The sequence below is a fragment of the Balaenoptera borealis genome (assembly GCF_965194805.1).
Source record: "Balaenoptera borealis genome assembly, chromosome: 1".
Lineage (NCBI taxonomy): Eukaryota > Metazoa > Chordata > Mammalia > Artiodactyla > Balaenopteridae > Balaenoptera > Balaenoptera borealis.
Genome location: NC_138860.1, coordinates 1397082 through 1425033, shown reverse-complemented (window position 1 = coordinate 1425033; position 27952 = coordinate 1397082). Strand labels below are relative to the sequence as shown.

The 27952-nt window shown below is 60.0% G+C and overlaps 2 protein-coding genes across 4 annotated transcripts; both read left to right on the top strand.

Moving 5' to 3' along the window:
- The first annotated feature begins 1616 nt into the window (after positions 1-1616).
- On the top strand, positions 1617-18895 carry RNPEP (arginyl aminopeptidase). The gene is made up of 11 exons (XM_082393081.1): positions 1617-2302; positions 6109-6249; positions 6561-6709; positions 10380-10496; positions 11005-11240; positions 13080-13193; positions 13905-14017; positions 14120-14228; positions 15586-15810; positions 17277-17419; positions 18364-18895. The coding sequence occupies exons 1-11, from the start codon at positions 1691-1693 to the stop codon at positions 18520-18522; spliced, it is 2118 nt and encodes a 705-aa protein (XP_082249207.1). The 5' UTR covers positions 1617-1690; the 3' UTR covers positions 18523-18895.
- Positions 18896-21393: 2498 nt separating this feature from the next.
- On the top strand, positions 21394-26053 carry ELF3 (E74 like ETS transcription factor 3). Of its 3 annotated transcripts, none has more exons than XM_082393105.1 (9): positions 21394-21543; positions 21903-22073; positions 22355-22576; positions 22723-22818; positions 22914-23033; positions 23157-23246; positions 23402-23518; positions 24536-24731; positions 25290-26053. In XM_082393105.1, exons 2-9 carry the CDS (start codon positions 21911-21913, stop codon positions 25402-25404), a joined length of 1119 nt encoding a protein of 372 aa, XP_082249231.1. In that variant the 5' UTR covers positions 21394-21543; positions 21903-21910; the 3' UTR covers positions 25405-26053. The 3 variants fall into 3 exon arrangements, with proteins under 3 accessions (XP_082249231.1, XP_082249233.1, XP_082249232.1); XM_082393106.1 differs by having other exon boundaries at positions 21412-21543; positions 21884-22073; XM_082393107.1 differs by lacking the exon at positions 23157-23246.
- Positions 26054-27952: the final 1899 nt, after the last annotated feature.

The following is a 27952-nucleotide window of genomic DNA, read 5'->3' as shown; positions in this document are numbered from 1 at the left end:
AAGCCCGTGGGCCACAACTACTGAGCCTGTGCTCTAGAGCCCGCATGCCACAACTACTGAGCCTGTGCTCTAGAGCCCATGAGCCACGACTACTGAATCCTGTGTGCCTAGAGCCTGTGCTCCGCAACAAGAGAAGCCACCGCAATGAGGAGCCCGCGTACCACAGTGAAGAGTAGCCCCTGCTCGCCGCAACTAGAGAAAGCCCGCGGGCAGCAGTGAAGACCCCACACAGCCAAAAATAAATAAATAAATAAATTTATGAAAAAAAAAAAAAGGATAAAAGGCCCTCCTCCTCCTGCAACACTTACCTGGAAAGATCAGGCCTGGTGTCTCTCCTCGCTTCCCGTAGCATCCTGTTTTTCCCAGGTCACAGCACAGCACGTGGAGTTGTCGTGACCTTTTTCCTTGTCTCTCTAGGTTAAATTGTGAGCTGGCCCGTGAGCACCACCAGGACAGGGGCGGTGCCAGGCTTGCTTCAATTGTATCCTCAGCACCCAGCCCGGTGGCTGGTGTATGCAGATGCTCAACAAAACCGCATTGCATAAGGGAATGAATAATTTGAGGGTAGATATATTGAGTGACTAATAAGTACCAAGTACTGTGCTCAATGCCACAGAAAAGTGGTTTTCCAAAGTTTTTGGATTTCACTAGCCAGTAAGTTAAAAAAAAAAAAAAAGAAAACTAACATTGACCTCATATGGAATTAAAAAATATCTACTATAAGCATGTCATGAAATAAAATGTATTTTAACAGTGTAAAAGTAGGAAGAACATACTAGGATACTATTTCCTTTTATGAAAAACTCCCTACATTGTCTCTTAAAATTTCATTTCCTAGCTGATCCGTAAAAATCTCACCGTCGAGTGGCTCCTAGTCACAGAAGGGCGACTGCAACCGCTGGTACAGGAGAGAAACACAGCAGGAAGTGTGTGTACCTGGCTCAAAGAGCTGTCCCATTCAGGAGCGGGGGACAAGCGGCACAGCAGACGCCCAGCCTTAAAGGTGCTGTGCTTGTCGCCATCCCTTGGCGGAAGGACAAAGGACTCGCGCGCCCGGAGTCCCGGGAGGACCCCCATCGGTGTGGAATCCCGTGCTGTTTCCGATTGAGCTCTCACAGGTAGCTCGAGAGATAGTATAATTCCTCCTGTTTTACAGGTGCACAAGGAGACTTGGAAAGAGTCCCCTTTCTTGGGGGAGGTTTGCCCAGGATGACACGGCCCTAATAATTGGGCGAGCGCCGAGCTTGCGACCTCCAACCCGACCCTTGCAATCGGGCTCAGTGCGGCCTGCCTGGAGGAGTAGGACACGGGAAACCTCAGTAGAGAAGGGCCTGGGGAACATCCCAGTGGGATGAATTCGGGCCAAGATGGATCAAATTGTTCCCCCCCCACGCCCCCCCGCACGCCTGTCGGAAGTCCTGAGACGCCGGTGCAGAGCTGGGAGTGGGGGAAAAGTCAGGAAGAGAGGCGTGGCCCGGCCGCGTTCCGGGGCGGGGTCTGCACGGTGGGGCGGGGCCGGAGGCAGGGTCCGGGTGCGGCTGTACCGGGGCCTTGGCAATCGGCGGGGCGTGGTCTGAGCTTTGTGGCGTGGTCATGCCGGTTCCGGGCGTGGTCTGTGGAGCGGGGCCTGCACCGGTGCACGGGGGCCATGGCGAACGGCGGGGCGTAGTCTGAGCTTTGGGGCGTGGCCATGCTGAGTGCCGGGGCGAGCCCAGCGCTGCCTGTCGGGGCCCACTCGGGTGCGCGGCAGAAGCGCCGGGGACCACGACAAGCGGCGGGGCGGGGCCAGGCCTGCGGTGGGGCGGGGCCTGCGCGCTGGGGCAGGAGCTGCGGCGGCCCGGTGCAGCGGCAGCGCGGGGCCATGGCGGGCAGCGGGCGTGGGGCTGGCGGGCGGGTGTTGCACGCGGCGCAGGCCGAGGACGTGGCGTCGGCCTCCAACTTCCGCGCCTTCGAGCTGCTGCACCTGCACTTGGACCTGCGGGCCGAGTTCGGGCCTCCGGGGCCGGGCCCGGGCAGCCGCGGGCTGAGCGGCTCGGCGGTGCTGGACTTGCGCTGCCTGGAGCCCGGCGGCGCTGCGGAGCTGCGGCTGGACTCGCACCCGTGCGTGGAGGTGACGGCGGCGGCTCTGCGGCGGGAGCGGCCGGACGCGGGGCAGCCGGAGCCGGAGCCGGAGCCGGTGCCGGTGTGTACGCGGCCCTTCTCGCACTACGGCCAGGCCCTGTGCGTGCGCTTCCCGCAGCCCTGCATCGCCGGCGAGCGCCTGCGGGTGCAGCTCACCTACCGCGTCGGCGAGGGACCCGGGGTGAGTGTCCCAGCCCCGCGCCAGCCCCTCCTCCCGCCCCTCCTCGTGCAGATGCGCCCCCCTCATCCCCTCCCACCTCCCCTCCCATACCTCCGCCCCCTCCTCGTCCAGATGATCCCCCATGCCCCCCTTCCCCGCATCCCATCTCTCCGCCCCATCCTCATCCAGATGCTCCCCCCACCCTTCCCTCCCCCGGCACTGCTGTCTCTAGTCCACGTCTGCCCGAGGAGGTCACCTCCTCCAGGCTGGACAGCAGACGGTTCACGAACAGAACTTAGGGTTGTCGCTGCGCTCGGCCTAGGCCGGGCCCTGGTGACGAGCTGATCCGCTCTCCTCCAGGGTGGCCTGAGAGTGCTGGCTGGTTACCCGCTGCTGACTCAGTCCTTTGTCCCAGGTGCCCACCTAATGCCTCGGGCTGAAACAGCTCGAAACTGGGCAGTTAGTAGTGTTTCCTCCTGCGAAGTCCTGGATTTGATGAACAAAAAAATCTGAGTAAAAGTGAGAACCAGAATTAGGGTGTACCAGGCTTTGTAATAACTTGGCTTTCTCACTGTTGGTTGACTCAAATCTTAACTGGGGGGCGGGGGTCGGCAAATGTTGGCGATCAGAAAGGGGAAGGTCATGTGTCCACATCTGTGAATGTCCGGGCATGGCTGCCAGTCCTTTCTTGGATGGGGTGTGCTACAAGTCTCAGCTGGCTGCCTGCCTACCATGGAAGCTTGCTTATTTGGTTGCACTTCCCCTTTTGCTGTTGGAACTCGCTCCAAGGGCAGTTCTGTTTCCATCTTTCACCATTCGGGAAGTAAATGGTGAAGTTCTTATGATAGAACTTGTTTAAAAAATTAAAGTCCAAAGCAATGTAGACTGACCTCTAAGGCAGAGGAGAAACCCAGGGACCTCTAGGGATAACATGCCATCTGGAAATGTGTTTGGTTGCTCTAGTATATTTTGGTTCCTGGTTTGGGGCAGAAATTAAATAGGATAACTGGAAAAATTAGGCCCTCCTAGATGTGCCTAACAAAAGTGGCACCCCAAATTAAATATCGGAACTAAATAGCTTTCATTTAAGACGTGGCGGCAGAGATACACGCTTGACGAAGAACTGTCCTTTGCCCTGTGAAGGTCTCCACTGGTGGCACTGTGCCTGTTCCTTCCTCTCATTGCCACCGTCCCAGGGAGGGCTCTCACCTTGGACACCGTGGGTCGCAGCATCTCCCTGACTTGGACTCTATAGTGTGTGTCCTGCCAGCCTCCTTCATTTTCTTCTCTTCATGTCAATAAAACAAAGCCAAGAACCAAAGAAAGCTCAAGCAAAGATGATGAGAAGGAATTGTGGTTGAGGGGATGATAGTCAGTGTTTATTGAGCTAAGCCTGACAATAGTTACATGAGTTGTCTTTATATAAGTCCTAATACTGTGCCTGGTACTTCTTACTGCCAACTCATTACAGTTGTTTTCATTAATAGGATTTATTTTTTAAAAAGCTGTGTAGAGGACTTCCCTGATGGTCCAGTGGCTAAGACTCCGTGCTGCCAATGCAGGCGGCCCGGGTTCGATCCCTGGTCAGGGAACTAGATCCCACGTGCATGCCACAAAGAAGATCCTGCGTGCCGCAACTAAGACCCAGCACAGCCTAGATAGATAGATAGATAGATAGATGTCTAGATTACCAGGAAAACTGAGCAGATAGTACAGTCTCCATAAACCGCTTCCACGCACACACTGTTTACCCTTCACTAGTGTTTTACAAGTTGGATACATTTGTTACAGTTAATGAGACAGTATAGATACCTTATTATAAACTGGAGTCCATGGTTTTTCCAGATTTCCTTAGTTTTTTTTTTTAAATAATAACTGATATTTATTGAGCAACTTTCATGTACAAGGTATTATTAGCGTTTTTTTAATTTTTATTTTATATTGGAGTATAGTTGATTTACAGTGTTGTGTAAGTTTCAGGTGTACAGCAACCTTAGTTGTTTTTTTAAAAAATTTATTTCATTTTATTTTTTTGGCCGCACGGCATGCCATGTGGGAGCCTAGTTCCCCAACCAGGGATGGAACCCGTGCCCCCTGCAGTGGGCGCGCGGAGTTATAACAACTGGACCGCCGGGGAAGTCCACAACCTTAGTTTTTAATGTGTCTTTTTCTGCTCCAGGGTCCCATCCAGAAATCCACTGTGTGTTCCGCTGTCAGGTCTCCTTTGGCTCCTTTTGGCTGTGACAGTTTCTCAGACGTTCCTGTTGTGGTGACCTTGATAGTTTGGAGGAGTGTGATACCCTCTATTGGAATTTGTCGTTTTTCTCATGATTAGACTGGGGTTATGGGGGTTTGTTTGTTTTTCATAGACTATTTTTTAGAACAGTTTCGGTTTCCCAGCACAACTGAGCAGAAGTTCACAGAGATAAGGTGTCGTTTTTGTAACGTCGTATTGAGGGCAACAGTATTGACAGGATTTATGGCTGCTGTGCTGACCTCCGGTCACCGGGCTGAGGCAGAGCTTGTTGGGTTTCTGCACCAGGACGTTCCTCTCTCTCCCCTGCTTCCGTCTGTACTGGACTCTGGAACGAGACTCATCACACACACACACACACACACACACACACACTCTCTCAAGCAAAGAAAACCCCAGCATCCCATTTTGTCTCCCTTGTGCCTCTTAAAAATTGGTCTCAGGACTTCCCTGGTGGTCCGGTGGTTAAGAATCTGCCTTCCAAAAAAAAAAAAAAAAGAATCTGCCTTCCAGTGCAGGGGGCGCGGGTTCCAATCCTGGTTGGGGAACTGAGATCCCACACGCCGCAGAGCAACTAAGCCCACGCGCCACAACTAGAGGGAAGCCCGCATGCCGCAACTAAGACCCCACGCAGCCAGATTAATTAATAATTAATTTAAAAAAAGAACAAGAGACCCCTCAGGGAATGTTCTCGTTCTTAAGTCTCGTTCCCAGGGGGAAAAAAATTGGTCTCAAGTGCCTCTGTGCTCAAAGCCCTTCATCCCAGCTGCCGGGTGGGCGCCCACCTCCGCCGGAAGCCGCACTCCCCCGCGCTGTCCTCATGCTGCTGCCCACCTCCTGGAGGGACTCTCCTCCCTTCCTTCCTGCCGTCTGAATCCTGCCCACTTTTGAAGGTCCAGCCAGGGAGTTTTGCTTCCCCTGTGACACCCTCCTGGAGTCACCTGACCCTGTTCTAGCCTCTCCGTGGCTTGCGGTGCTGACACACCCTCCCTACCCCCCGCGGTGGCATCTGTGTTACAGGTGAACTCCTCTTCGCTGTGGGCAGGATTTGGGTTTGTAAAAATCGTTCAAATGTGCTCTTGATTAAGGGCTGTCAGAAGACAAGAATCATAGCCAATGCCTATAATGTAAAGCACGTTTATTCTGAAAGGGTAGATTGGAGGGATGGAGAACACACATTAATCAGACTCCTTGCTATTAGCTTCTGCTTTTCTGTGTCTTTTATCACAAGTTCAAGAAGAGCTTCTTCAGTATTTGTTTTTTGGTGAGAAGTTACTACAGCGGGGGGGACAGAGGAGGGAGGCAGGACCAGGGGGTCGGAGGCCACCTCAGGAATTCTTGAGACGGCCCATGGGACACACTGAGGAGTGGCCCTTTGGTGGCGTCCACCCTGGGAAGTGGACGTCAGACCTTGGCCTGGACTCCAGGGGGGTTAAATACACAGGGGGAGAGAGCGTCTCAGTCTGAGCTGGATCATAAGGATTACCTCAAGCCTCCCCTCCAGCCAGCTCCGCCCTGGCCGCGCTGGGCTTGTGCAGGATGTCAGTTCCGAAAGGTTCTTGCCTCCTCTTAGGTTTGCTGGTTGGCTCCGGAGCAGACAGCAGGAAAGAGGAAGCCCTTCGTCTACACGCAGGGTCAGGCTGTCCTGAACCGGGCCTTCTTCCCCTGCTTCGACACTCCTGCGGTGAAATGCACATACTCCGCTCTTATTGAGGTGAGCAGGCTGAGGGCAAATGTACCTGCCCTTGGGATTGAAAAGTTCATTTCTATCAGGTCATGTTTCAGGTGGTAGATTATTACATCCATTGGGGGGTACCTCTGAAAAACTCCTCCACCTGCAGAAATTTTGTCTGTGCTAAATCCCATCAGTTTAGCACAAGTTTAGTTTTTTGAGGCCTCTGTGCTTCCCAAGGTGGACCCCAGGCCACTGTCATCACCATGCAGGTTGCTGGTCATGCCGCCCTTCTAGCTGATCAAGAGCAGACTCTGTCCAGGTGAAATCTCCTAAGCTTTCTCTCTTGTCAGGTCCCAGATGGCTTCACAGCTGTGATGAGCGCTGACACCTGGGAGAAGAGAGGTCCAAATAAGTTCTTCTTCCGGATGTGTCAGCCCATCCCGTCCTATCTGATAGCTTTGGCCATCGGAGATCTGGTTTCGGCTGAAGTTGGACCCAGGTAGGAGCCCAAGACCCCGCAAGCAAGACTGAACCAGCCTCTGAGCACAGAGGCCTCTGACCAGCGAGCGGACCTGCTGGGGTGGCTCTTGGGGTCACGTCGGAGCCTCCCGAGCCTGGGACCTTTCTGCGGCACAGGGCACGGCCTGAATGGCCAGACGATGTGCCCTTTCCTCCCCCTCCTTCCCGTCTTCCTCCCATGTCTGCGCTGAGACCATCAGTCCTGCAGTGGCTGCGGTCCTGGGCCATCTTCAGAGGGAGATGGGAGCTCCAGCAGCAGTTTTAGAAGATGATCTTTATTAGCATCTTTAAGGTCTAAATTACCTTCTTGCTACTATATTTGCTTTTTTATCTTTGTAGCAAATCTCCCCATTTTCTCTGGCACTTAATTCCTGGAAATATATGGCCTTGATCTCTCTGTCTCCCTCTGGAGAGGCCCGGGGAAGCTGCTTGTCTGTCTGCTCCGGACACAGAGGCCTGGACCTGTGGTGGCAGAGGGGCCTCCGTGAAGTGAGATGGGTTTAGTGGAGATAAATAAGGATTTTGTAAGATTTCCTGAAAAACACATTTGACCAGGAGCACAGGTTTTTCCTGGCTGTCATCTTACCCACCAGCGTAGCATAGTCCTGGAGTGAGAGGGTCGGTTTGGATGTGAAGCCATGGCTCTTCCTGGCCCCGGTGCTGTCCTTCTCTCTGCCGGGCCCTCAGCCCCTGGAGGTGCTGGATTGGCTACAGGCCTCGGGCTTCGCAACTGGGCTCAGCAGTGGCGCCAGGGCCGTGAGATCAGAGGGAGAGATGGGTGGGGCCCCGTTGGCATCTGCTTCTGCCACGCTCTCAGGACAACACCAGCCCTGAGAGACGAGGGGTCCCTTCCTGTTGGACAGGATGGTAGGTGACCTGCGAGCATGGAAAATAGACAAGGGGAGGAACATCTTTTAGGGTGTTTACTCTTGCTGAGGTTCTGTTAGTAAGAGTAGGAGCTACTAAGGGGAAATGAGAGAACAGTCTATTCTAAATACACTGGATCACGGAGGTTTTTTGAACCCTCTGTACTGAAGTGACGACACAGTACGTTAATCCAGGTGACAGAACCCGTTTTACTGGAGCTGTTGACTTACTCCTGTCCCCTGTCAGGTGGACAGTCCTTGCCTCCTGGGTCATGTCGGAGGGTCTTGCAGGAGTCTGTCGAGTGGGAGGGTCTTCCGTCTAGTCCCCGTTACCGCAGGGGGAAAACCCTGGGCAGGAGAGACTGGTGGACACCCCCAGGGGCCCCTTTATGTATGGTCCCTTCTAACCCTTACAGGCAACACTGAGGGACGTATTGCTGTCTCCAGTTTGCAGTTGAGAAACTGTGGCTTCGGTTAAGAGCCTTGTGCAGTCACCTGGTTGGTAGAACTGGAATTCAAATGCAAGGGTTTCTGTTGCAGATCCCGTGCTTTTTGCCCCTAGAATCCTGGTGATGAGATTCCAGCTTGACTGAGAGCATCCTGATTTCTTTGACGGAAATCTGTGTGCTCTCGGAAATGTCGTGGGCGTCTGCGGCCTAGCCCGTTGTCGCTAAGGACGGGGCTGAAGGTCTTTGTTAGTTGTGGTGCCCAGGCTGGTGATGGAGCAGCTCAGAGTAGCGCCTGGGGACTTGGACTCTGTGCTGCATCCCAGGCCTGGACACGGGCATCGCTGTGAACGGGGCGGGATCAGAAACTTCCAACAGCGTGGCCTCCTTCATTCTCTGCCCCTCCTGCTGACCTTCGCCCTCTGGGGGCCTCACTCCCGGGGGTGCCCGGTCATCTCTCGCCCACACCCCAGGCCCTCCGGCTTGTCCTGCTGCCACCCATCCATCCGGCCCGGGCTCCTGCCATCCCCTTCCTCCACTCAGCACCTTTCTCCACTCAGCGTCTGTCTCTTTTGAGAGACGGAGAAAATAATGAAGCTGTGCGTGGTACCCGTTCACATTTCTGGTTTCTTGGTGAGAAGCTGGAACGAGAGAAAAGGTGATGCAGGCGTTTGAGAGGTTTCCGTGCGCTCAGCTGTCCTTCACTCACCTTTGCATCTCGCGCCCCTTAAACTGCCTCTCCAGTTTTCCTTTCAGACGCCGGCCCCTCCCTCCAAGCACGGGGTCTCGGCTCTGCTTTGTGGAGATGTTTGGTCTGTCGGGTACGATTGTGTCCTGCACGAACAAGGTCCCTCCGTCTGCTCTCACCCCCCATTCGTCCGTCTGGACCCCGACGATAGGTTCTTTCTTTGTTAAAGCCAATCTCTTCATCTGACCCGTTGACTCACCCCCACCCCCATCCTCTGGGCTTTGCCTCATCGTTTAGTCCCGTCTTCACACCTGCGGCCTCCACCCCCAGCTGGCCAACTGGCCCTTTCCTCTCCACCCCTGGAGTCCAGTCCCCTAAACTCGCTGAAGCTCCTGGGGTAAGAGGCCGTTGCTCAGCGTGGAAGGTGCAGGGACTCGAGGACGTGCCCTTGGCCTCCGCTTCCCGGTCCCGGGCCCTCCTGGCCGGTCCTCGCTGGGCTCCTTGTGGGTCTGGCTGCCCTGGGCGCAGGTGCCCCCGGTTCGGTCCTCGCCCCCGGCTGTGCCTGGGAAAGCTCACGCCCTCTCATATTGAGCATGTTTCCTAGACACAGCTGCTCCCTAGACACAGTCTGATGGTGTCGCCCCCTGTGCTCTGCAGGGGCAGCTGTGTCACGCGGCATCTGAAGCCCTTTGTGCCCCGAGCTTGGGGCCTCTCCCACCCCCGACCTACCCCCATCAGACCTTGGACTCTGGTCACCCCAGACCCCGGCGGTTCCTCGCCTGCATGTGCAGCTCCCTTCCCGCTACGAGGCTCCTGCTTTTGCTGCTGGGACCCCCGACGCGGGTTGCCCCGCTCCCCCTCCTGCTAGAACAGTCCCCGAAGTTCTGCCGAAAGGAAGCTCTCTTCGTCCTGGCCTCGCACCCACCCACTTGGCCGTCTGTCCCTCGACTGAGGATGTCCGTGTAGGGGGCGCTCCGTGGAGCATCGAGGGGCCTTGACACAGGCTTCGGCTGCAGGGCCCCTGAACTCGGGGTCCGCTCACCCTTGAATCCCGAGGACGGTCTCGGTTCCTCCCATCCCCTCTCAGCCTTGGCTTTCCTTCGGACTGGATCTTTTTCATTTTTTCCCCCCCTCATCTCTGTTTCCTCATCTTTTTACTGTGAAAATTTCATAATTGAAGATTCCTGCAGGAAATTGAAGGAATGATGCGTTGAACACCTGTCTGCCCATCCATGTTGCCGTACTAGGTTTGCTTTTGTGTGGATTTGTGGGGGTTTTTTGCTAGACCATTTAAAAGCAAGTAGATCAGCCTGCCTGTCCGAAGAGTGAAGACAGTTACCACTTTTCCGTTAATGTGAATTGGTTTATCTCTAAAGTTTCAATTCCAAAGATTCGATTGTGAGAATCCTTTCTAATCTCTCCGGGGGTACACCAGCATTTCCTACCTGAGCCACCGTATGAAGGGCCTTCACACCCGTCTCGTCTCCTTACCGCGCGCCTTGCAGATGGGGACTGAGGCTCGGCGGGGGGAGAGCCCGTCGCCTGCAGGAGCGCCCCCAGCCCTCGGCCCAGTTGGTGCAGGTGCTTTCAGGACGGGTCCCGCCGTGGCCTCTGAGCACAGCGCTGCCTCCTCTGCGCCCTTGTCTCCAGGAGCTGGGTGTGGGCCGAGCCCTGCCTCATCGCAGCTGCCAAGGACGAGTATGACGGGGTCATAGAAGAGTTCTTGGCGACGGGAGAGAAGCTTTTCGGCCCCTACATTTGGGGAAGGTGTGGTATCGCATGGACTCATGTCTCTGTTTTTACAGTGAGCCGGTCCTCCCCCCTCCCGCCCCGATCCGGGGGGGTTGCAGGGGGGAGGGGATACGCCAGGCCTCCTCCGCTGTGGCCGAGGAGGGGCCTCGGAGGGCGGGCATGGCGGTGACAGAGGCGTGCCCGTGCCCACGTTGCCGGGGTGATGAAAACGCGCTGTCGGGGACGTGGCTGACTTGCCTTTCCCGTTGCTGGAAGCAGCTCCGTACCCATTTTCTCTTTGTCATCTTCAGACTTGAGGTCCCCTAGATAAGAGGCTCCGTTAGGTCTGTGTGACCCACGTGGGCCTCTGGGGAGCTGGGTGTGATGGAGCCCACCGCATGCCCACTGTGAGGGGCCTGGGAGAGGGAGGCCCGGTGAGCCAGGGGCGGGGGCAGGACTGAGGACCGGCTCGCTAGCCCGTACCGCCACCCCCGTCAGTGGCCGGGATGCAGCTGGGCCCCTCACGACAACCTGCCTCTGGCAGGTACGACGTGCTCTTCATGCCCCCGTCCTTCCCATTTGGAGGGATGGAGAACCCCTGCCTGACCTTCGTCACCCCCTGCCTGCTGGCGGGGGACCGCTCCTTGGCCGACGTCATCATCCACGAGATCGCCCACAGCTGGTTTGGGAACCTGGTCACCAACGCCAGCTGGGGGGAGTTCTGGCTGAACGAAGGCTTCACCATGTACGCCCAGAGGAGGATTTCCACCGTCCTGTTTGGTGAGCCGCCCGCGAGGACCTGCCTCCGGTCCTGGGCCCGCGAGGCTCCCTCTGGGAGTGAAGGGAGGAGGGCGTAGTGCAGAGAGCCCGTGACAGCCAGGGAGGGCAACGCGACACAAAGTTACGTGTAAGGAACTGTGCCCACCTCACTGCATGTCACACATCAGCGGGGGCTGGGGGCAGAGGGAGTCTCGAAAATGCCACGCGGCGGGATGAACTAGCGGCGGACGTGCCTCCCGCTGGGGCTGAAGCTGCCCTGTGCACTGTCCTGCCTAAGCCGGCGTCACCCGGGGGAGGGCGGCCCGGGCTGGCCCCCCAGGTACCAGTTCGCTTTATGAGCGAGTCGTCAGATCACTGTCATCATCACCTTGTACAGAACACCTGTTTTGTGCCAGATCTCTCACGTACCACCTTCCCAGCGTCTGCACGGAGATACTGTTATTCCCATTTTACATGTGCGTTCACTGCGACTCAGAGAGGATAGGAAATGTCCCTCAGCCACTTAGCAGGTGAGGGCAGACCCTCAAATTGAGCCCAGCTGTGCTTTTCAAATACATTCTCGGGAATGCCCTGGCGGTCCAGTGGTTAGGACTCTGCGCTTTCACTGCCGAGGCCATGGGTTCGATCCCTGGTGGGGGAACTAAGATCCCGTAAGCCACGTAGCACAGCCAAAAAATAAAATAAAATACATTATCAACACAATCTCCTTATTGAAAACCCATGGTGTATCAGGTGCTTTTCTGATCAAAATCTATTTTGGCACCTATGGAAAAACACACACAAAAATACTTATCTGTAATCTCACTGTTCAGAGATAATCGATGGTTATCCTTTCAAACGTTTTTCTGTGTGTGTGTGTGTGTGTGTGTGTGTGTATCATCAGATTGTACATGGTTTTAGAACTGCCTTTTTTTTTTTAATATAATAAAGTTAAACATTTTCCCAAGTCATTAAATTTTCTTCTACAGCTCCAGAGTATGGAGGCTTCACAATTTATTCAATCAACCTCCAGTTGTAAGGTTGTTTTCAGTTTTCAAACGAAATAATATTCTGACAAACATCTTTACATAGGTTCACGTGCATCTCAGATGATTTCAGTAAAGATAAATTTCTAGAAACATAATTTCAGGACCTGAACATTTTAAAGGCTTTTTTTTTTTTTTTTTTTAGCATATATTGTCTCCTTCCCAAGTTTACACTTTGATCCAGAGTCTGTAAAGCAATAGTGTACTGGCCGCTAGGACTCCCGCACACAGCTGTTCGTGTGCGCCGTGCGCCTGAGGACACTGAGGCTGGCGGGGGCGGGGGGTCGCTGGCCCGGATCAGAGCATCTTGCGAGCGGCGGCGGTGGCTGGTACACGCCCGGGCCCTCCCCGACACTGTCCCCTCAGTAGTTGTTCTTTTTTTCCCACGGCATGTGGGATCTTAGTTCCCCGACCAGGGATTGAACCCGGGCGCTCCGCAGTGAAAGCGCGGAGTCCTAACCACTGGACCGCCAGGGAATTCCCTCCCTCAGTCGTCTTTAGAGCCAGAAGGAGACTCAGATGCTAGAAAAATCTTGGGTGACAGTTTCTCTTGTCTGACAGGACAGTCAGATGAAGAGATTCTGTTTTCGTGGGAGATCAAATTACCATCTCCACAGATAACAACACGCTGAACGGGAAAGGTCACTCACTGTCAGAGGGGAGGTGTGAGCGGGGGAGGCTGAGGAGTCAGCTGGCCATAGCCCCCTCTGCCCGCCGTCCCTGGGGAGTGCCACCCCCGGGCTTTGGGCCTCCGTCCTCTTTTCGGGGCCTCGTGGGCAGCGCGGGGGGTGCCAGCCGCTTTCCTGTCGCGCAGGACCCGCCTACACCTGCTTGGAAGCCGCCACTGGGCGGGCTCTGCTTCGGCAGCACATGGACATCACGGGCGAGGACCACCCGCTGAACAAGCTGCGCGTGAAGATCGAGCCAGGTCGGGGCTCCTCTGACCACCGCGCAGCCCCCGTCGGGCTGGACGCCCCTGGGTCCCCCCTCGGGAGGGAGGAGCCCCCAGGGCACTTCTGGCTGCCCCGGCCGCTCCTGAGCGGCTCCGAGATGCTCTGTGTGTCTGGGTCCCTGTCACTTACTTGTCCCTTTGCCGCCCCTTGTCCATGGTCAGGTCAGCCCCGCGGGGTTTGTAGAGCGAGGTCACCCTCACCCCACCGAGGGCGTGGTCCAGCACCAGAAAGCTCGTGACTGCTCTGAGGTCATGGATTTTTGTTTCCTAAGATTTTTCTTTAGTTCCACACGTGACTAACTTAAACCTTTCTGTGCAGTTGAAGCTCGTGTTCCTCGATGCCTCTGACTCTGACCATGAACTTCCTGTAGATGGGCAGTCAGTTCTGTTTACTCCAGAACATGCACAGAACCCAGCCCGCCCCGGTCTGGGCAGGCGCAGCGCGTGTGGGTGACGCGTGGTCCTGGGAAGGCGTTGGGTGGAAGGACCCCCCGAGCACGGAGCCCCGGGCAGGGGGCAGCTGTGGTCCCCCTGAGCCTGCTCTCTTTGTCCTCCCATTGGGTCCGTCTTCAAGCCCCTCGAGAGAGGCCAGGATGGACCCGGAACATTCATGGCCTTGCTGTTCCTGGGAAGCTGAGTTCCAGTCTCTTCCGTGGCTGCCCTTTGAATCCAGAGCTTTCTCTGCAGGTGTCGACCCAGACGATACTTACAACGAGACCCCCTACGAGAAAGGCTTCTGCTTTGTCTCCTACCTGGCCCACCTGGTGGGTGACCAGGACCAGTTTGACGATTTCCTCAAGGTACATCAGCTCTGAGGTGAGGGGAGACAAGCGGGGGCCCTGCTGCCGGGGGCTCTGGGTGACCGACCGTGCCTTCCTCCCTCCCTCCCTCCCTCCTCACAGGCCTACGTGGATGAGTTTAAGTTCCAAAGTGTCCTAGCTGATGACTTTCTGGAATTCTTCCTGGACTATTTCCCTGAGCTGAAGAGAAAGAGGGTGGATTCCATCCCGGGTGAGCAGAGGAGCCGCCCACCGGTTCTAGGTGGTCGTGGAGGGTGGGGTCTGGCTCGCGCCTGGGGGGGCTGAGGTGCGCCCCCTGGGGGCGGCTTTGGGGCAGACCCAGGGGCCCAGGCCCTGTCCCACAGAAGGAGCTCGCTCCCCACCTGGCCTCCTTTCCCCACTTTGCTCTTCTGCTTCTCTCTGTCCTCTGGTTTCCCCGTCCCTGGACATAGTCAGACCCTTAGCTCTGCCCAGGCTGCCCCCGCCCCGAGGGGCTCCCAGGGCAGGAATGGGGCAGCGGCCCCGCCTGGGGAGCGCGTGAGAGGCCTGCTTCCTAAGAGAGGGCGAGCACGGCCCGTCACGGGCCAGGCAGCTCGTTAGATGTGTCCCCACTTCCTGCTCCATGCTGGGCGCCGTCCAGCCAGCTCGCCAGCCAGCTAGTGAGGGGCAGGGCCGGGCAGGACCCCCAGCTAGTGAGGGGCGGGGCCGGGCAGGACCCCCAGCTAGTGAGGGGCGGGACCGGGCAGGACCCCCAGCTAGTGAGGGGCGGGGCCGGGCAGGACCCCAGCTAGTGAGGGGCGGGGCCGGGCAGGACCCCCAGCTAGTGAGGGGCGGGGCCGGGCAGGACCCCCAGCTAGTGAGGGGCGGGGCCGGGCAGGACCCCAGCTAGTGAGGGGCGGGGCCGGGCAGGACCCCCAGCTAGTGAGGGGCGGGGCCGGGCAGGACCCCCAGCTAGTGAGGGGCGGGGCCGGGCAGGACCCCCAGCTAATGAGGGGCGGGGCCGGGCAGGACCCCCAGCTAGTGGGGGGCGGGGCCGGGCAGGACCCCCAGCTAGTGGGGGGCGGGGCCGGGCAGGACCCCCAGCTAGTGGGGGGCGGGGCCGGGCAGGACCCCCAGCTAGTGGGGGGCGGGGCCGGGCAGGACCCCAGCTAGTGGGGGGCGGGGCCGGGCAGGACCCCTAGCTAGTGAGGGGCGGGGCCGGGCAGGACCCCCAGCTAGTGGGGGGCGGGGCCGGGCAGGACCCCCAGCTAGTGAGGGGCGGGGCCGGGCAGGACCCCGGAGCCCGGGAGCATCAGCACGGCCGTTCTGGTCGTGGGAGCTGGGCCGCGTCCGTGCATGTGGCTCTGACGGCTGATCTGCAGCACAGGACACGCTCACGTGGAAAGGGGCGGCCAGGTCCATGAGACAGTGTCTAGGCCTCACGCTGGCTGGGGCCCTGTGGAGCAGGTGATCATGCCGGGCAGCGGTGCCAGTGTTGGGGGAAGAGCTTGGGACGGACGGAGGCTCGAGGTCTCAGGAGCGGCCTGGGCAGGTTGGCCGTGATGCTGCTGGGGAAGTCTGACGGTATCTTCTCCACTTCTGCCGAACAGGATTTGAATTTGATCGCTGGCTGAACACCCCGGGCTGGCCCCCCTACCTCCCTGACCTCTCCCCCGGGGACTCCCTCATGAGGCCGGCTGAGGAGCTGGCCCAGCTGTGGGCGGCCGAGGAGCTGGACGTGAGGGCCATTGAGGCCGTGTCCATCTCTGCCTGGAAGACCTACCAGCTGGTTTATTTCCTGGATAAGATCCTCCAGAAATCTCCTCTCCCTCCCGGTGAGAAAAAGTGGGTTGTTCCTTCAAGGTTGGAGGGAGACTCGCGATGCTCAAGGTTGGAGGGAGACTCACGATACTCAAGGTTGCAGGGAGACGTGTGATGCTCAAGGTTGGAGGGAGACTTGCGATGCTCAAGGTTGGAGGGAGACTCGCGATGCTCAAGGTTGGAGGGAGACTCGCGATGCTCAAGGTTGCAGGGAGACTCGTGATGCTCAAGGTTGGAGGGAGACTCGTGATGCTCAAGGTTGCAGGGAGACTCGCGATGCTCAAGGTTGGAGGGAGATGTGTGATGCTCAAGGTTGCAGGGAGACGTGTGATGCTCAAGGTTGCAGGGAGACTCGCGATGCTCAAGGTTGCAGGGAGACTAGCGATGCTCAAGGTTGCAGGGAGACGTGTGATGCTCAAGGTTGGAGGGAGACGTGTGATGCTCAAGGTTGGAGGGAGAGTCGCGATGCTCAAGGTTGGAGGGAGACTCGTGATGCTCAAGGTTGCAGGGAGACTAGCGATGCTCAAGGTTGCAGAGAGACTCGCGATGCTCAAGGTTTCAGGGAGACGTGTGATGCTCAAGGTTGGAGGGAGACTCGCGATGCTCAAGGTTGGAGGGAGACTCGGGATGCTCAAGGTTGCAGGGAGACGTGTGATGCTCAAGGTTGGAGGGAGACTCGGGATGCTCAAGGTTGCAGGGAGACTCGTGATGCTCAAGGTTGGAGGGAGAGTCGCGATGCTCAAGGTTGCAGGGAGACTTGCGATGCTCAAGGTTGGAGGGAGACGTGTGATGCTTGTCCCAAGTGGCTGCGGTGCATGGGAGGGAGGGTGGCGGGTGGACAGAAGCCCAGGGCAAGGAGCGCGTTGGCAGAGGGATGCAGGTGCCCGCACGAGTGCCGGGCAGTGGGAAATCATAAAACCTGGTGCTTGTGGAGTCCTCAGCTTATGCAGGTCATTCTTCTAAGCTCCCCCAGCTTTGACGCCATCTAATCCTTGTCGCTGCTCTGTGACCCCAGGGACTGGGGAACGAACCCGAGGCACAAACTGATCCCACAGCCAGTAGACGTGGGGCTGGGGTCTGGACCTGCTGGGCCGCAGCTCTTCAGCACACATGCTTTGTTGCTGCTTAGCCAGAAGTAGTATTCACCAAGGGGTGTGAACTCAGAAAAACAGAGCAAGGTGACGTTTAGCAGGTTGACGGTGGGATATCTGAGGCAGTGCGCAGGCTGTAGTCCGGGAAGGATGATGGGGTGACCACAGGAAGTCTATCTTAAGGGAAGGTTGGAGGAAGAGCCGTGGGAATTACAGCAAAGTCAAGACGAGGCGTGACCACCTCGGGCCTGAAGGAGCAGGAAGAGCGGGTGGTCGGCAGCCTCCGTGGAGTTCCTCCTGGCGCCCTCGGAGGGCCTCGGGCACACACATGGCCGCCTCAGCTCATGGTCTGCTGGCAAAGTCGCTAATGACCTGTTTCTTTTCTCCAGGGAATGTGAAGAAACTTGGAGAGACGTACCCGAAGATCTCAAATGCCCAGAACGCGGAGCTACGGCTGCGATGGGGCCAGATTGTCCTCAAGAACGACCACCAGGAGGATTTCTGGAAAGTGAGGGATTTCCTGCACAGCCAGGTGGGTGACCGCCACCTGCCTGTCCCCCTCGCGCACACGGCAGGCAGGGTCTCTCGGACCGCCCTCTCGGGAGCAGGGGTGAAGGGCCTGGTGGGGTCCTGTGAGCAGGCTGTGGTGCCGCCCTGGGGGAGAAGCCCCGGGCCAGGAGCTCCTGCAGATCAGCCGGGGAGGCCTGCGGGGAAAGAGGCAGTCAGCACTGACCCGAGGCAGGGAAGGTCATGTGTCAGCGGGGCTGGTCTCGGAGGGAGGCCGGAGGCCAGGAAAGGTGAGTGAAGGTGAGATTATAGGCTCCTGCTCCCGGGGGAAGCCGGTGACCTGGGAGGGTTCAGAGACCTGCTGGACCCAGGTCACCCGGGAGCGCTGCCCTGCCGGGGAGGGGCCCACGGCTCTCAGGATGAACCATTCCACAGGATTCCAGAGCCGGGCTATGGACAAGCCATGCGCAGACTCCCTCACCTGTTGGCAGGTACCTGCTGGCAGGTTCTCGAGCCCCTGAAGGCTTCCCAGCCTCTGGGTGTCAGGTGTGGCTGTCTCGCGCTGACGTGAAAGCGTGGGGTTCCTTCTGCTTGGCTGCAGGCGGTCCTTCTGGGGCCCTGGTTTAGGTTTAGGTTCTGCAGCCTTTGCCGTGAGCTGTTGCCTCGGTGCCTGACCACTTAGAGCTCTGAAAGTTTTGAGTCTCCCATGTGCCAACCCCCTACTCAGTTCTGTTGAGTGTAGACATCTCCAGGAGGGTGAATACCAAGACCTAGCCGTGTGGATCTTTGGCCGCCAAGAAGATTCTGGAACACAAGCCCTCGTGTCTGGGAAGCCCCCCATTCCAGCAATGATACCCGTATGCCTTTTGGCCCCTGATCACGAGGCTGTCAGATGGGCCCAGGGCAGGGGCTGGGGGCTGCAGACCACCGAGCAGGCTGATAGGCCTCGAGCACGTGCGTCTCTTGCAGGGGAAGCAGAAGTACACCCTCCCACTGTACCACGCCATGATGGGGGGCAGTGAGGCCGCCCAGACCCTCGCCAAGGAGACCTTCGCGGCCACGGCCTCCCAGCTCCACAGCAACGTGGTCCACTACGTCCAGCAGATCGTGGCGCCCCTGGGCAGGTAGAGGCTCCCGCCGTGGCCTCTGCGTCTGCAGACCGCCAATTCCAGTTCTCATCAGCTTCCCAAGTTCACGTCCCCGTGGGGTAACCTGTTCTCTGGGCTTGGTGTTCGGGACTCTGGGCTTCTGCTCTGACTGGACGGCTCTGGACCCGTCGTGCGACCAGCAACCTCCATGCTCTCTGGGCTGGGTGGGCGGCAGGCTTCGCCCTCCCTGCCTGGGTCTTGGAAAAAGCGGGAAGGATTTTCTTTCCTCTCTCTCTTTTCTTTCTTTTTTTTTTTTTTGCTGATTCTTGAAGTACTGTGCAAAGGGCTGATTTCTGGTGATTCCTTTTTCAGGTTTAATCATTATTTTAATAAATATTTTTAAGTGAAAAGTATTTTGGTGACTGTGAAATCCCTTCTCCCAGGCCCCGCTCTCTGTCCTGAGCTGGTCAGGGGGAGACCCAGAGCAGGACGCTGGCTCCCTGTTCTTAAGGAGCCTGGGCTGGAGGAGGTGGGGTTCCCACAGGAGCATGTGAAAAGCAGAGGGCACGGAGGCCGCCTCTTCGGGAAGACCCTGCACGTGAGCCGCGTCCCTCCGTGCAGCGTCCCGCACGCCCCCTCCTCTTCACCGTTGCTGCTAATAAGTGCGTGCTGGAGTGCTCTTCCTGCAGCCTCTCGCCCTCCCCGGTCCTGGGTAACCGGCTCCGCGTCGTCTGTAGTAGAGTCTGTGCAGAACCTGGCTCTAAGCTGTGATTTCCACGTGGGGATCTAGGCGGTTAGCGACTTGGGGTGGGGTGTGGGGCGAGGGGAGGGTCGCACAGAAGTATTTCAGGATCTTTAAGTTGTTTTCCTAGATCCAGGGTCTCCCTGGCGGCTGGCTGCGAGGCGGTCCGCACAGACCTCCCACCACGCCCTGCAGCGTGGGAGCGAGGACGCGGGGCGCCTGGTGGGCGGCCCTTCCGGCAGACCTCCCCGGTGCCTGCTCCTGGCTGCTCCTGGCTGCTCCTGGCTGCTGTTACAGGCGGGGACTACTGGGGGCCGGCCAGACGCCTCCCCGGTGTCCAGGCGCTCAGCCCTGCGCCCAGCGGTGTCCTTCCTGGTTCTGTGCAGACCCTGGGGCGCCGAGGAGCCCCGCGGGACCCCTTCCGCGGCAGGAGCCTGAGTGCAGCTTCACAGCCAGGCGTCCTGAGCTGTGTCCCCCGCTGTCCCGCCAGGTGGGCCTGCGACAGCGCCCCTCCTGCCCCCTCCAGAGCCCTCTCCCAGCCAGGTGCTCTCGGAGGGCTGGCGGGGAGCACGTGAGCCGGCTGGAGCTGGAGCCGGTTCTCCCACATTCCAGGGCGAGGGACAGGGTAGAGGGCGTGCCTCGGGCTGTGGGGGAGGCCCCTGAAGGGCTGGGGAGCTGCTGCCCCAGAGCTGGGCTCCGCACCCGTGGCCCGTGGGAGGGACCCTGGACCTTAATGCCCTCTGCTCTGCGGGGCACCCAGCAGTGTCAGAGACCGGACGAGAGGCAGATTCCTGAGACAAACCTCTTAGTCCTACAGAGGGTTAAAGGAAGGGGGGCTGGGGCGTGGCCTTTCACTTGAGGCCGGGCCTCCCAGGACCTTGGCGGTAACCAAGGAGGAGGGGAAAGAGATGTTCAGATGCTGCATCTTTGATGCGTAAAGATCTGAGGGATCAGTAAGTCCAAAGGGCCTTGTCTTCATGGATGGGAAACGGAAGAGGCCCCAGGACCGGTCTGTGCCCCCTCGCCAGCCTGTGCCGTCCCCACGCAGGTCTCCGTGGCCTGCGGGACACGGCCCTTGTGGTTAGGGCTGAGTTCGTGGAGGGGACCCGGGTAGGAGGGGTTGCCTTGCCCACAGGGAGGGCGAGGGCCTCTGGAAGGAGCGCTAGTTGGGGGATTTAAACCTCAGCCCCACTTGACTAGCTCCACGTGGCCCGGGCAAGTCTTCAACCCTCGAGCTGCTGCCTGCTCGTCTGTAAAATGGGGATCATCACACCTCCTGACGATTCTCATAAGGGTTAGACAGGGCCCTGCTAACACGGCCTGGCCCCTGATGAGCGCTGAGCCGGCCCAGGTAGCCGGGCCTCTGACGCTAGAGGGCAGCAGGTAGGTGCCGCTGAGCCCTGTGCGTGGCGATTAGATGGAGGCCAGATAGAGGGGTAAACACGTCCACGTGGGTCCGGCCCCTCCCTCGGCAGCCCTGCTCGGTGGGCTCCGCCAGGGGCTGGGTAAGTTCTTCGGAGCAGAGCCAGGTCCTCCAGAGGGGGCTGCAGCGACTCTGATGCTTGGATGGCGTCCGGCAGGCAAAGGATGCCAAAACGTTGCCAACAAAGTCGATGCCGGCGGTGGCCCTGTGGCTGGGGACGCTGGGGACACTGGGGCCCTGGGCAAGGCTGGCAGGCCGTGAACATTGCCTGGTGTCTGGAGAGCCTTCCAGCCTGAATCCCGGGCGTCGTGGGAAAGATCCCCAAACCTCCGTATCTTCCCTCCCTGCTAGGCCCCCTTGTCCTCAGACCTGCAGACGTTTGGGGGCCAGGAGCCTTCCTGACCCAGTTCTGACCCAGATTCCCCACCCCTTCCCGCTTCAGCCCATCCCTGGCCTGGCCCCCCAGAGGAATTTCCTGAGCCAGAGGCTGGCCGAAAGTGCAGATGCCCACCCAGCGTCCACCTGCCACCCGCCCAGGCCACTGCCCTGTGCCCAACCCCAGAGGGTGCGGGATGACAGACCCTGACAATCATTAAACCAGCCGGGCCTGATTTCCCAGCACCGCCGGCCTGGATCCCGGCCAAGTGGCACAAAATATGCAAATCACCTGGGGCCAGGAGCCCAGTCTAAAGGCCAGGAAATCCCCTCGACCAATGAGCCACCAGCTCAGGTTACCGCGGGTGCCTATAAAGGCCCGGGCGCGGGCGGAGCTCGGAGCTTCTACTTAGCGCGGTGGGAGCGCGGCCTGCGCGTCAGCGCTACCTGGCGAAGATTTCCCCCTGGATTTCCTCTGCCTGCTGCCCCTGAACCCGCCTGCCACACCCTCAGCCGCCAAGGTAGGACCCCTGCCTGTCGCATTCCCCCGCCTGGCCCTGAGGGGATTGGGGAGGGGCCGGTGGAGCTTGGTTCTGAGCCTGCCCAAGCAGGAGTGCAGGGCTGGGCGGTGTCCTGAGGGCCCGAGAGCCTGTCCCTGCGAAGGACAGAGTGGCCATGACTGCTGGTCCCACTCGTGGGCCCAGGAGGGCAGAGGAGGGAGCCCAGTGGGAGGCCTTGTGCCCCCCACCAGCACACCCTCCGTCCCCCGGGGTTTGAAGACCCTGGAGCCCTTCTTGAGGAGAGGGTGTCCTAAGAGATGTTGACCTTCGTTCGTGCCCTTGCGCCCCTGGCTCTCACCAGCCTTGCCCTCCCTTCCCAGGTAGCCTCATGGCTGCAACCTGTGAGATTAGCAACGTTTTTAGCAACTACTTCAGTACGATGTACAGCTCGGAGGACCCCAATCTGGCCTCTGTTCCCCCTGCCACCACCTTCGGGGCCGATGACCTGGTGCTGGCGCTCAGCAGCCCACAGATGCCCCTGGAGGGCACAGGTGGGTCTCAGGAGGGGCTGGGCGTTTGGGGAGGGGGAGACACCCGTCTAAGAGCCTGGGACAAGCGGGGGATCGGGCAGGGGGAGGGCTGGGGTGAGCTGTAAGAAGCTGGGGTGTTGGGATTTGGGGGCTGTGCCTGGTGGGGTTGCTGGCCAGGGTGCTGTGAGCACCACCGCCCGCCCCGCTCCTGGCTGGGTGCTCTGAGAGTCCAGGCGGGACCCCCGGAATCCCCAACTGGCCCCAGAAGGGGGCTGACCCGTCGCCGTGCTGGCCCCTTGCAGAGAAGGCCAGCTGGTTGGGGGAGCAGCCCCAGCTCTGGTCCAAGGCCCAGGTCCTGGACTGGATCAGCTACCAAGTGGAGAAGCACAAGTACGACGCCAGCACCATCGACCTCTCGCGCTGCGACATGGACGGGGCGGCGCTCTGCCGCTGCGCCCCCGAGGAGCTGCGCCTGGCCTTCGGGCCCCTGGGGGACCAGCTCTACTCCCAGCTGTGGGACCTCAGTGAGTCCTGGAGGGGAGCCCGCCTCCTGCCCCGCCCCCTCCTCAGTTAGGGAGGCTGGTCTGGGGACTGGCCTGAGGGCACCACCAGGGAGAGAGCCCCAGGGAGGGGAGGGGAGACCCCTGGGCTCTGAGCCCCTTCTCATCAGCTTCCAGCTTCCCCGACGAGCTCAGCTGGATCATGGAGCTTCTGGAGAAGGATAGCATGGCGCTTCAGGAGCCCCTGGGGGACCAGGGCCCCTTCGGTGAGAGCCCCCTCCCAGCCTGTCCCGTCCCCTCTCTGCCCCACCCCCCCAGCTGGGAGAGTCAGGGCCCCCTCTGAACTCTCACCTCCCCCCAGACCAGGGAAGCCCCTTCGCCCAGGAGATGCTCGAGGACTGCAGACAGGCCAGCCCCTTCTACCCGGGCAGCTTCGGCACGGGGGCCCCCTCCCCGGGCAGCTCTGACGTCTCCACCGCAGGTGAGCCCTCGGGCATCTGCCCACAGCCTCCCCTCCCCAGATGCCCTGAGCGCTGGCGCCCCGCACTAGACCCCGGGCTTTCTGGGAGGACCGGAAGGGGCTCACTCTGACTCGCCCCTCCAGGGACTGGCGCTTCTCAGAGCCCCCAGGCCTCAGACTCCGGTGGAAGCGACGTGGACCTGGACGCCCCGGACAGCAAGCTCTTCTCTGGGGGTGCGTGGAAGGAGCCTCCTGGTCCCCGTGGGTGTTCCACTGGCAGTGCTCAGGGGCTGGCCCCCTGCCCCACCCCCTCAGGGTTTTCCTGGAGGGGGGCTGTCCCCCAGCAGCCCCCATGCCCCCCTCTCCTGACCTTCCACCTCTCCCCACAGACGGCTTTCCCGACTACAAGAAGGGGGATCTTAAGCATGGGAAGCGGAAACGGGGCCGGCCCCGAAAGCTGAGTAAAGATTCCCGGGAGTGTCTTGAGGGCAAGAAGAGCAAGCACGGTGAGAGGGGGCCCTGCACGGCTGGGGGGGCCCTGCACGGCTGGGGGGGGGCCCTGCACGGCTGGGGGGGGCCCTGCACGGTGAGAGGGGGCCCTGCACGACTGGGGGGGCCCTGCACGGCTGGGGGGAGGCCCTGCACGGTGAGAGGGGGCCCTGCACGGTGAGAGGGGGCCCTGCACGGCTGGGGGGGCCCTGCACGGCTGGAGGCCGTGGTAGGGCAGGTGGGTCCTCTCTCCTGAGCCGGGCCCTCCACATGCTCCTGTGCACGGGGCCAGGGTGCGCGTGGTCACTGCCCGGTGGCAGGGCCTGGCTGGTCCTGCATGGTGCGGTGGCGATGGAGCCGCGGCGGCTGCAGGAAGGGTGGGGCTGGGGTCCAGGCTTCCTGCCCACCCCTCATCCTGCCTGAGGGGCACACTTGCTGGCGGGTGCTGGGCAGGCTCAGGCAGGGACAGTGGCTCGGCCGCTGGACGCCCCGTCCACCGAGGGCCATGCAGGGGTGGCCTTTCCACGCACCAAGTCCCTGCCCCCTGGCCTTGGCCCTTGAGTGGGCTCCTGCCACCAGAGCCACCGGGAGGGCCCCCGCAGCTCTTTCTCATCCGCACACGCAACCCCTCCCCTCCCACACGCAGTGGGCCTGTTTGCTTCTTGGGGTCATTCTTCCCAGGAAGCTGTCCCCTTGTCCCCCAGGCCGGGGCCAGCTCTGTGGTCCTGCACCTGCTGAGCTCTCACCACCTTTTGCTGTATTTGCTTTTTTACCGTGACCCCTCGAAACTGTGAGCTCCTCAGTGCGGTACGGTGTCTCAACCGCTCTTCTATCCCAGCCAGACATTTGATCAGTGTCTGAGCGAGTTAAACCTCTGTGCCGTGTGAGACGTGGTCTTCCTGGAGCTTCCCCAGCTGTCCAGTGGGGGAGGCCAGGAGGGAGGCAGCCGTCAGTAGGCTGTACGCCGGGATGGGCTGCGGTCGTGGGGGTCAGGGGTACCCTGGGCCACTGACCGATGGAGCCTGGCCTTGTAGCCCCCAGAGGCACCCACCTGTGGGAGTTCATCCGCGACATCCTCATCCACCCGGAGCTCAACGAGGGCCTCATGAAGTGGGAGAACCGGCAAGAGGGCATCTTCAAGTTCCTGCGCTCGGAGGCCGTGGCCCAGCTCTGGGGCCAGAAGAAGAAGAACAGCAGCATGACCTACGAGAAGCTGAGCAGAGCCATGAGGTGAGCGGGCCTCGCTGCCCGGCCGGGGCGGCCGTTGGCACCGTCAGAGCCCTCCCCCTTCCGACAGGGGGAGTCCCGTGCAGCGAGGAACCACGGGGTCTGGCCGCCTCGTGGACTGAGTGGGAGCCTGGGAGGTGGCTGGTTGGCCTGCAGCACACACTGAACTTGATCTGACAGCGTTTCTTTGTATCGTCTGCAAGGCTCGTCCTAAGAAAGGCACTTGGTGGTAAAAAGGGCAGTAGCCAAGGCCCACACCATTGAAGCCATTAAGTTGCCTGTCTCTGGACCTTGGTTTCCTCCCAGACCATCGCTAAGGTTTCCTCAACCCTAAAATCACGTGGCTTCATGATGGGCCCAGGACAGAGCTGTAAGCCACACAGAAGCCAGGGCATGGCCAGGTGCTCGGGACAGAGCAGGGCGAAGGGGCAGAGGCTCCTCCGTGCAGGAAGTGGTTCGGGCCCAGGCCGGCCGGGCTGCAGCCCAGCGGGGCAGGTCACCTGAGGCTTCCTGGCAGGTGGGCCCCTGCCTGGGCACCTCTGACCACCCTTCTCCCCTCAGGTACTACTACAAACGGGAGATCCTGGAGCGGGTGGATGGCCGGCGGCTTGTCTACAAGTTCGGCAAAAACTCCAGCGGCTGGAAGGAGGAGGAGGTGGTCGGGCATAGGAACTGAGGGTCGGACGAGCCCTGCGACCAAAGCTCGGACTTGAGGCTGCAGCCCCCGGAGAGGACCCCCAGGACGTCGGGGCATGTGCCCTGCGCCATGGAGAGAAGCTGAGGCTCTGGGTCCTGTCGGCCGTCGTCCTGGCATCTGGGGCAGGCGGCCTCTGCTCTCTGTCCTCTTGGAATTACAAGCCTGGTGTTTGGGGCGACTTGTGTGCTGGCTGTAGCTGCGCTCGCGGCTCCTTCTGTCTGGGCCGCGTCAGACCCGATCAGACCCCAGTGGCGGACACCTCCCTCCTACAGAGGCCGGAGCAGGCTGAGGAGGCTGGGGGCCCTGGGCCCTGAGAAGGGCCCCCTCTTTCTGGACTGGCTTCCCCCTCCCCGCTCAGTGCTTGGACTCCGCAGGCGGGGGTCAGAGCACTCCGTAATTTATGTGCTATAAATACAGATATGTACATAGAGATCTATTTTTTCTAAGACAGTCCCCTCCTGCCCCTCCCTCACCAGGTGCTGGTGGCCACACTGACTGTTCTAGGCCCTCTGCTGGACCAGTGAGGAGCAGGGCGATGCCGGGACCCTTGGGAAGGGGCTCCTGGCTCCCTCCTCCTGTGAATGGGGGCAGAGACCTCCAATAAAGTGCCTTCTGGACTTTTTCTAAACTTTGTCTTAGCTACCTGTATACTAAAGTCTGGAGCTCTGGCCCGGATGTGGGCAATGGGGTTGGGAAAGGGGACCAGGGCAGGGGTCTGCCGGCTGGAGGTGGAGGTGGAGGCTGAGGTTGGGGGAGAGTGAGGGCACGGGTGAGCCTTCCCTGGAGCTTGGGCTGTCCTGCCGCCACGAGGCACCTGCGGGGTGACCTGGGCCGAGCCAGGCCTCGGCAGCCCGCCGCCCCGCTGTCAGGCCGCTGTGCCCTGGCGTCCACTAAGGAGTCTGGAATTGCGTGTCTGGCCTTGTGGAGTAAATGTGCATTCCAGCCAAGCTGGCTGCAAGCTGAATATCTGTAAGATGAATCCAAGCTTTCGTTGTCGGACGTGAAATCGGAGTTATGATCTTGCGGAGGGAAAAACAAACAAAGCAAGACGAGTGCTTGAGAAGGACTCGGGGGAGGAAGAATGGTTGGCCTGGTCTACGTGGCACCGCGGACACCGCTGCCGCCGCGTGGCCCCCTCCCCAGGAGGGAGGCTGACAGCCCGGGTCACAGACGCAGAGGGAGGCTTGGCAGCCCCGGGGACTCAGCCATGGTCCCTGCCGTCTCCCCAGAGGCTTCTCCAGGGTTGGGGCTCCTCTGACGGTGTCCTCAGCAGACTCCAGAAGGTGCTGCTCTGTCTGCACAGAATGACACACCTGGGTTCAGGTGGGGCTGTAGGTGGGGGGTCCTCGTGAAGAACGTCTCCCAGAGTGGCGTTCCTTAAGTCTGAGGCCTCGAGTTCCGGGGAGCACTTTAAAAAGCCATTTTGTGCGTTTGAAAGGCTGTTTATTAGCTGTCTTAGAAATATCAGATTATTCACCAAAGGGATGCGGGTAAGAAAGGGATCTGAGAAAAACAGGTGTGTGCTGGTGTGTGCGTGTGCACACGTGTGTGCATGGGGCTCACTCAGGAGGACAGGGCCTGGCGGCTAGGAGGGTGGGGAGGTCGCTCAGGAGGGGATGGAGTCATGAAAGAAGCTAGAGTCCTCTGGAGCCCTTGGGGACGAAGTGTCCTTGTGAAGGTGGGTACTGGGTGAGCGCTGGGGTTTAGTGTCCAGCAGTCCCCACTTCCCCGCAGATGCTACTGGGGGTCCCGGCCTAATAATCGCCTCATTTCTTGAAAATGACCAAGTGCGGGCGCTGTGCTCACCTCTCCGCCCGCATTATCTGGGGTCCTCGCGCCCCCAGAGGGTCACCCGCGTTGCCTGAGTCCCTTCCGAGAGTGGGCAGGAGCCCCGGGACCAGAGCACACCTCCGGGAGCCCAAGCCCCCCAGGACCCTCCGCCTCCATCAGCTTCTTCAGCCCCGAAGGAGGCGCCGGCGGTGAGACGTGGCCCGGAGGGTCTGCTGAGGAGGAGAGCCGCCCGCGGCCCAGCCCTTCATCCCGTGCCAAAGGGCCCGAGGCCGCAGTGCCCGCACGGCGCGCTGACCTTTGTCCTGCCGTTTTCAGTTTATGAGGTGCTTTCCTCATCCTTTATCTCATTCCTTCCGCACCACAGCCCTCGGAGGGGACTGGGCGTCCCCGTGTCCCGGCTGGGGCGGGAGGCTTGTCCAAGGTCGGCGGAGCCTGGACTCCTGCCGGCGCTGGGGGGCGACAGGGGGCGGGGCCTCGCTCCCTCCTAGGGGGCGTGGTCCTCGGTGTCTCTGTCCCCACCCTGCCGCCCCTCCCCCCGCCCCAGGACACTGCAGGGCCCGGCGGCCGTGCCCGTCCCCACCTCCCCGCCGGCTGGACTCAGGGGCGTGGCCCACCTCTTACCTGCCCCCGTGGGGTCGGGGGGCTGCTGGGCAGGGGAGGGAGCCCCTCGGGGCGTGCCTGCGGGGGAGGGGCGGCTTCGGCCCTTCAGCTCCCCTCCCGCACGCGGGGAAGCCGA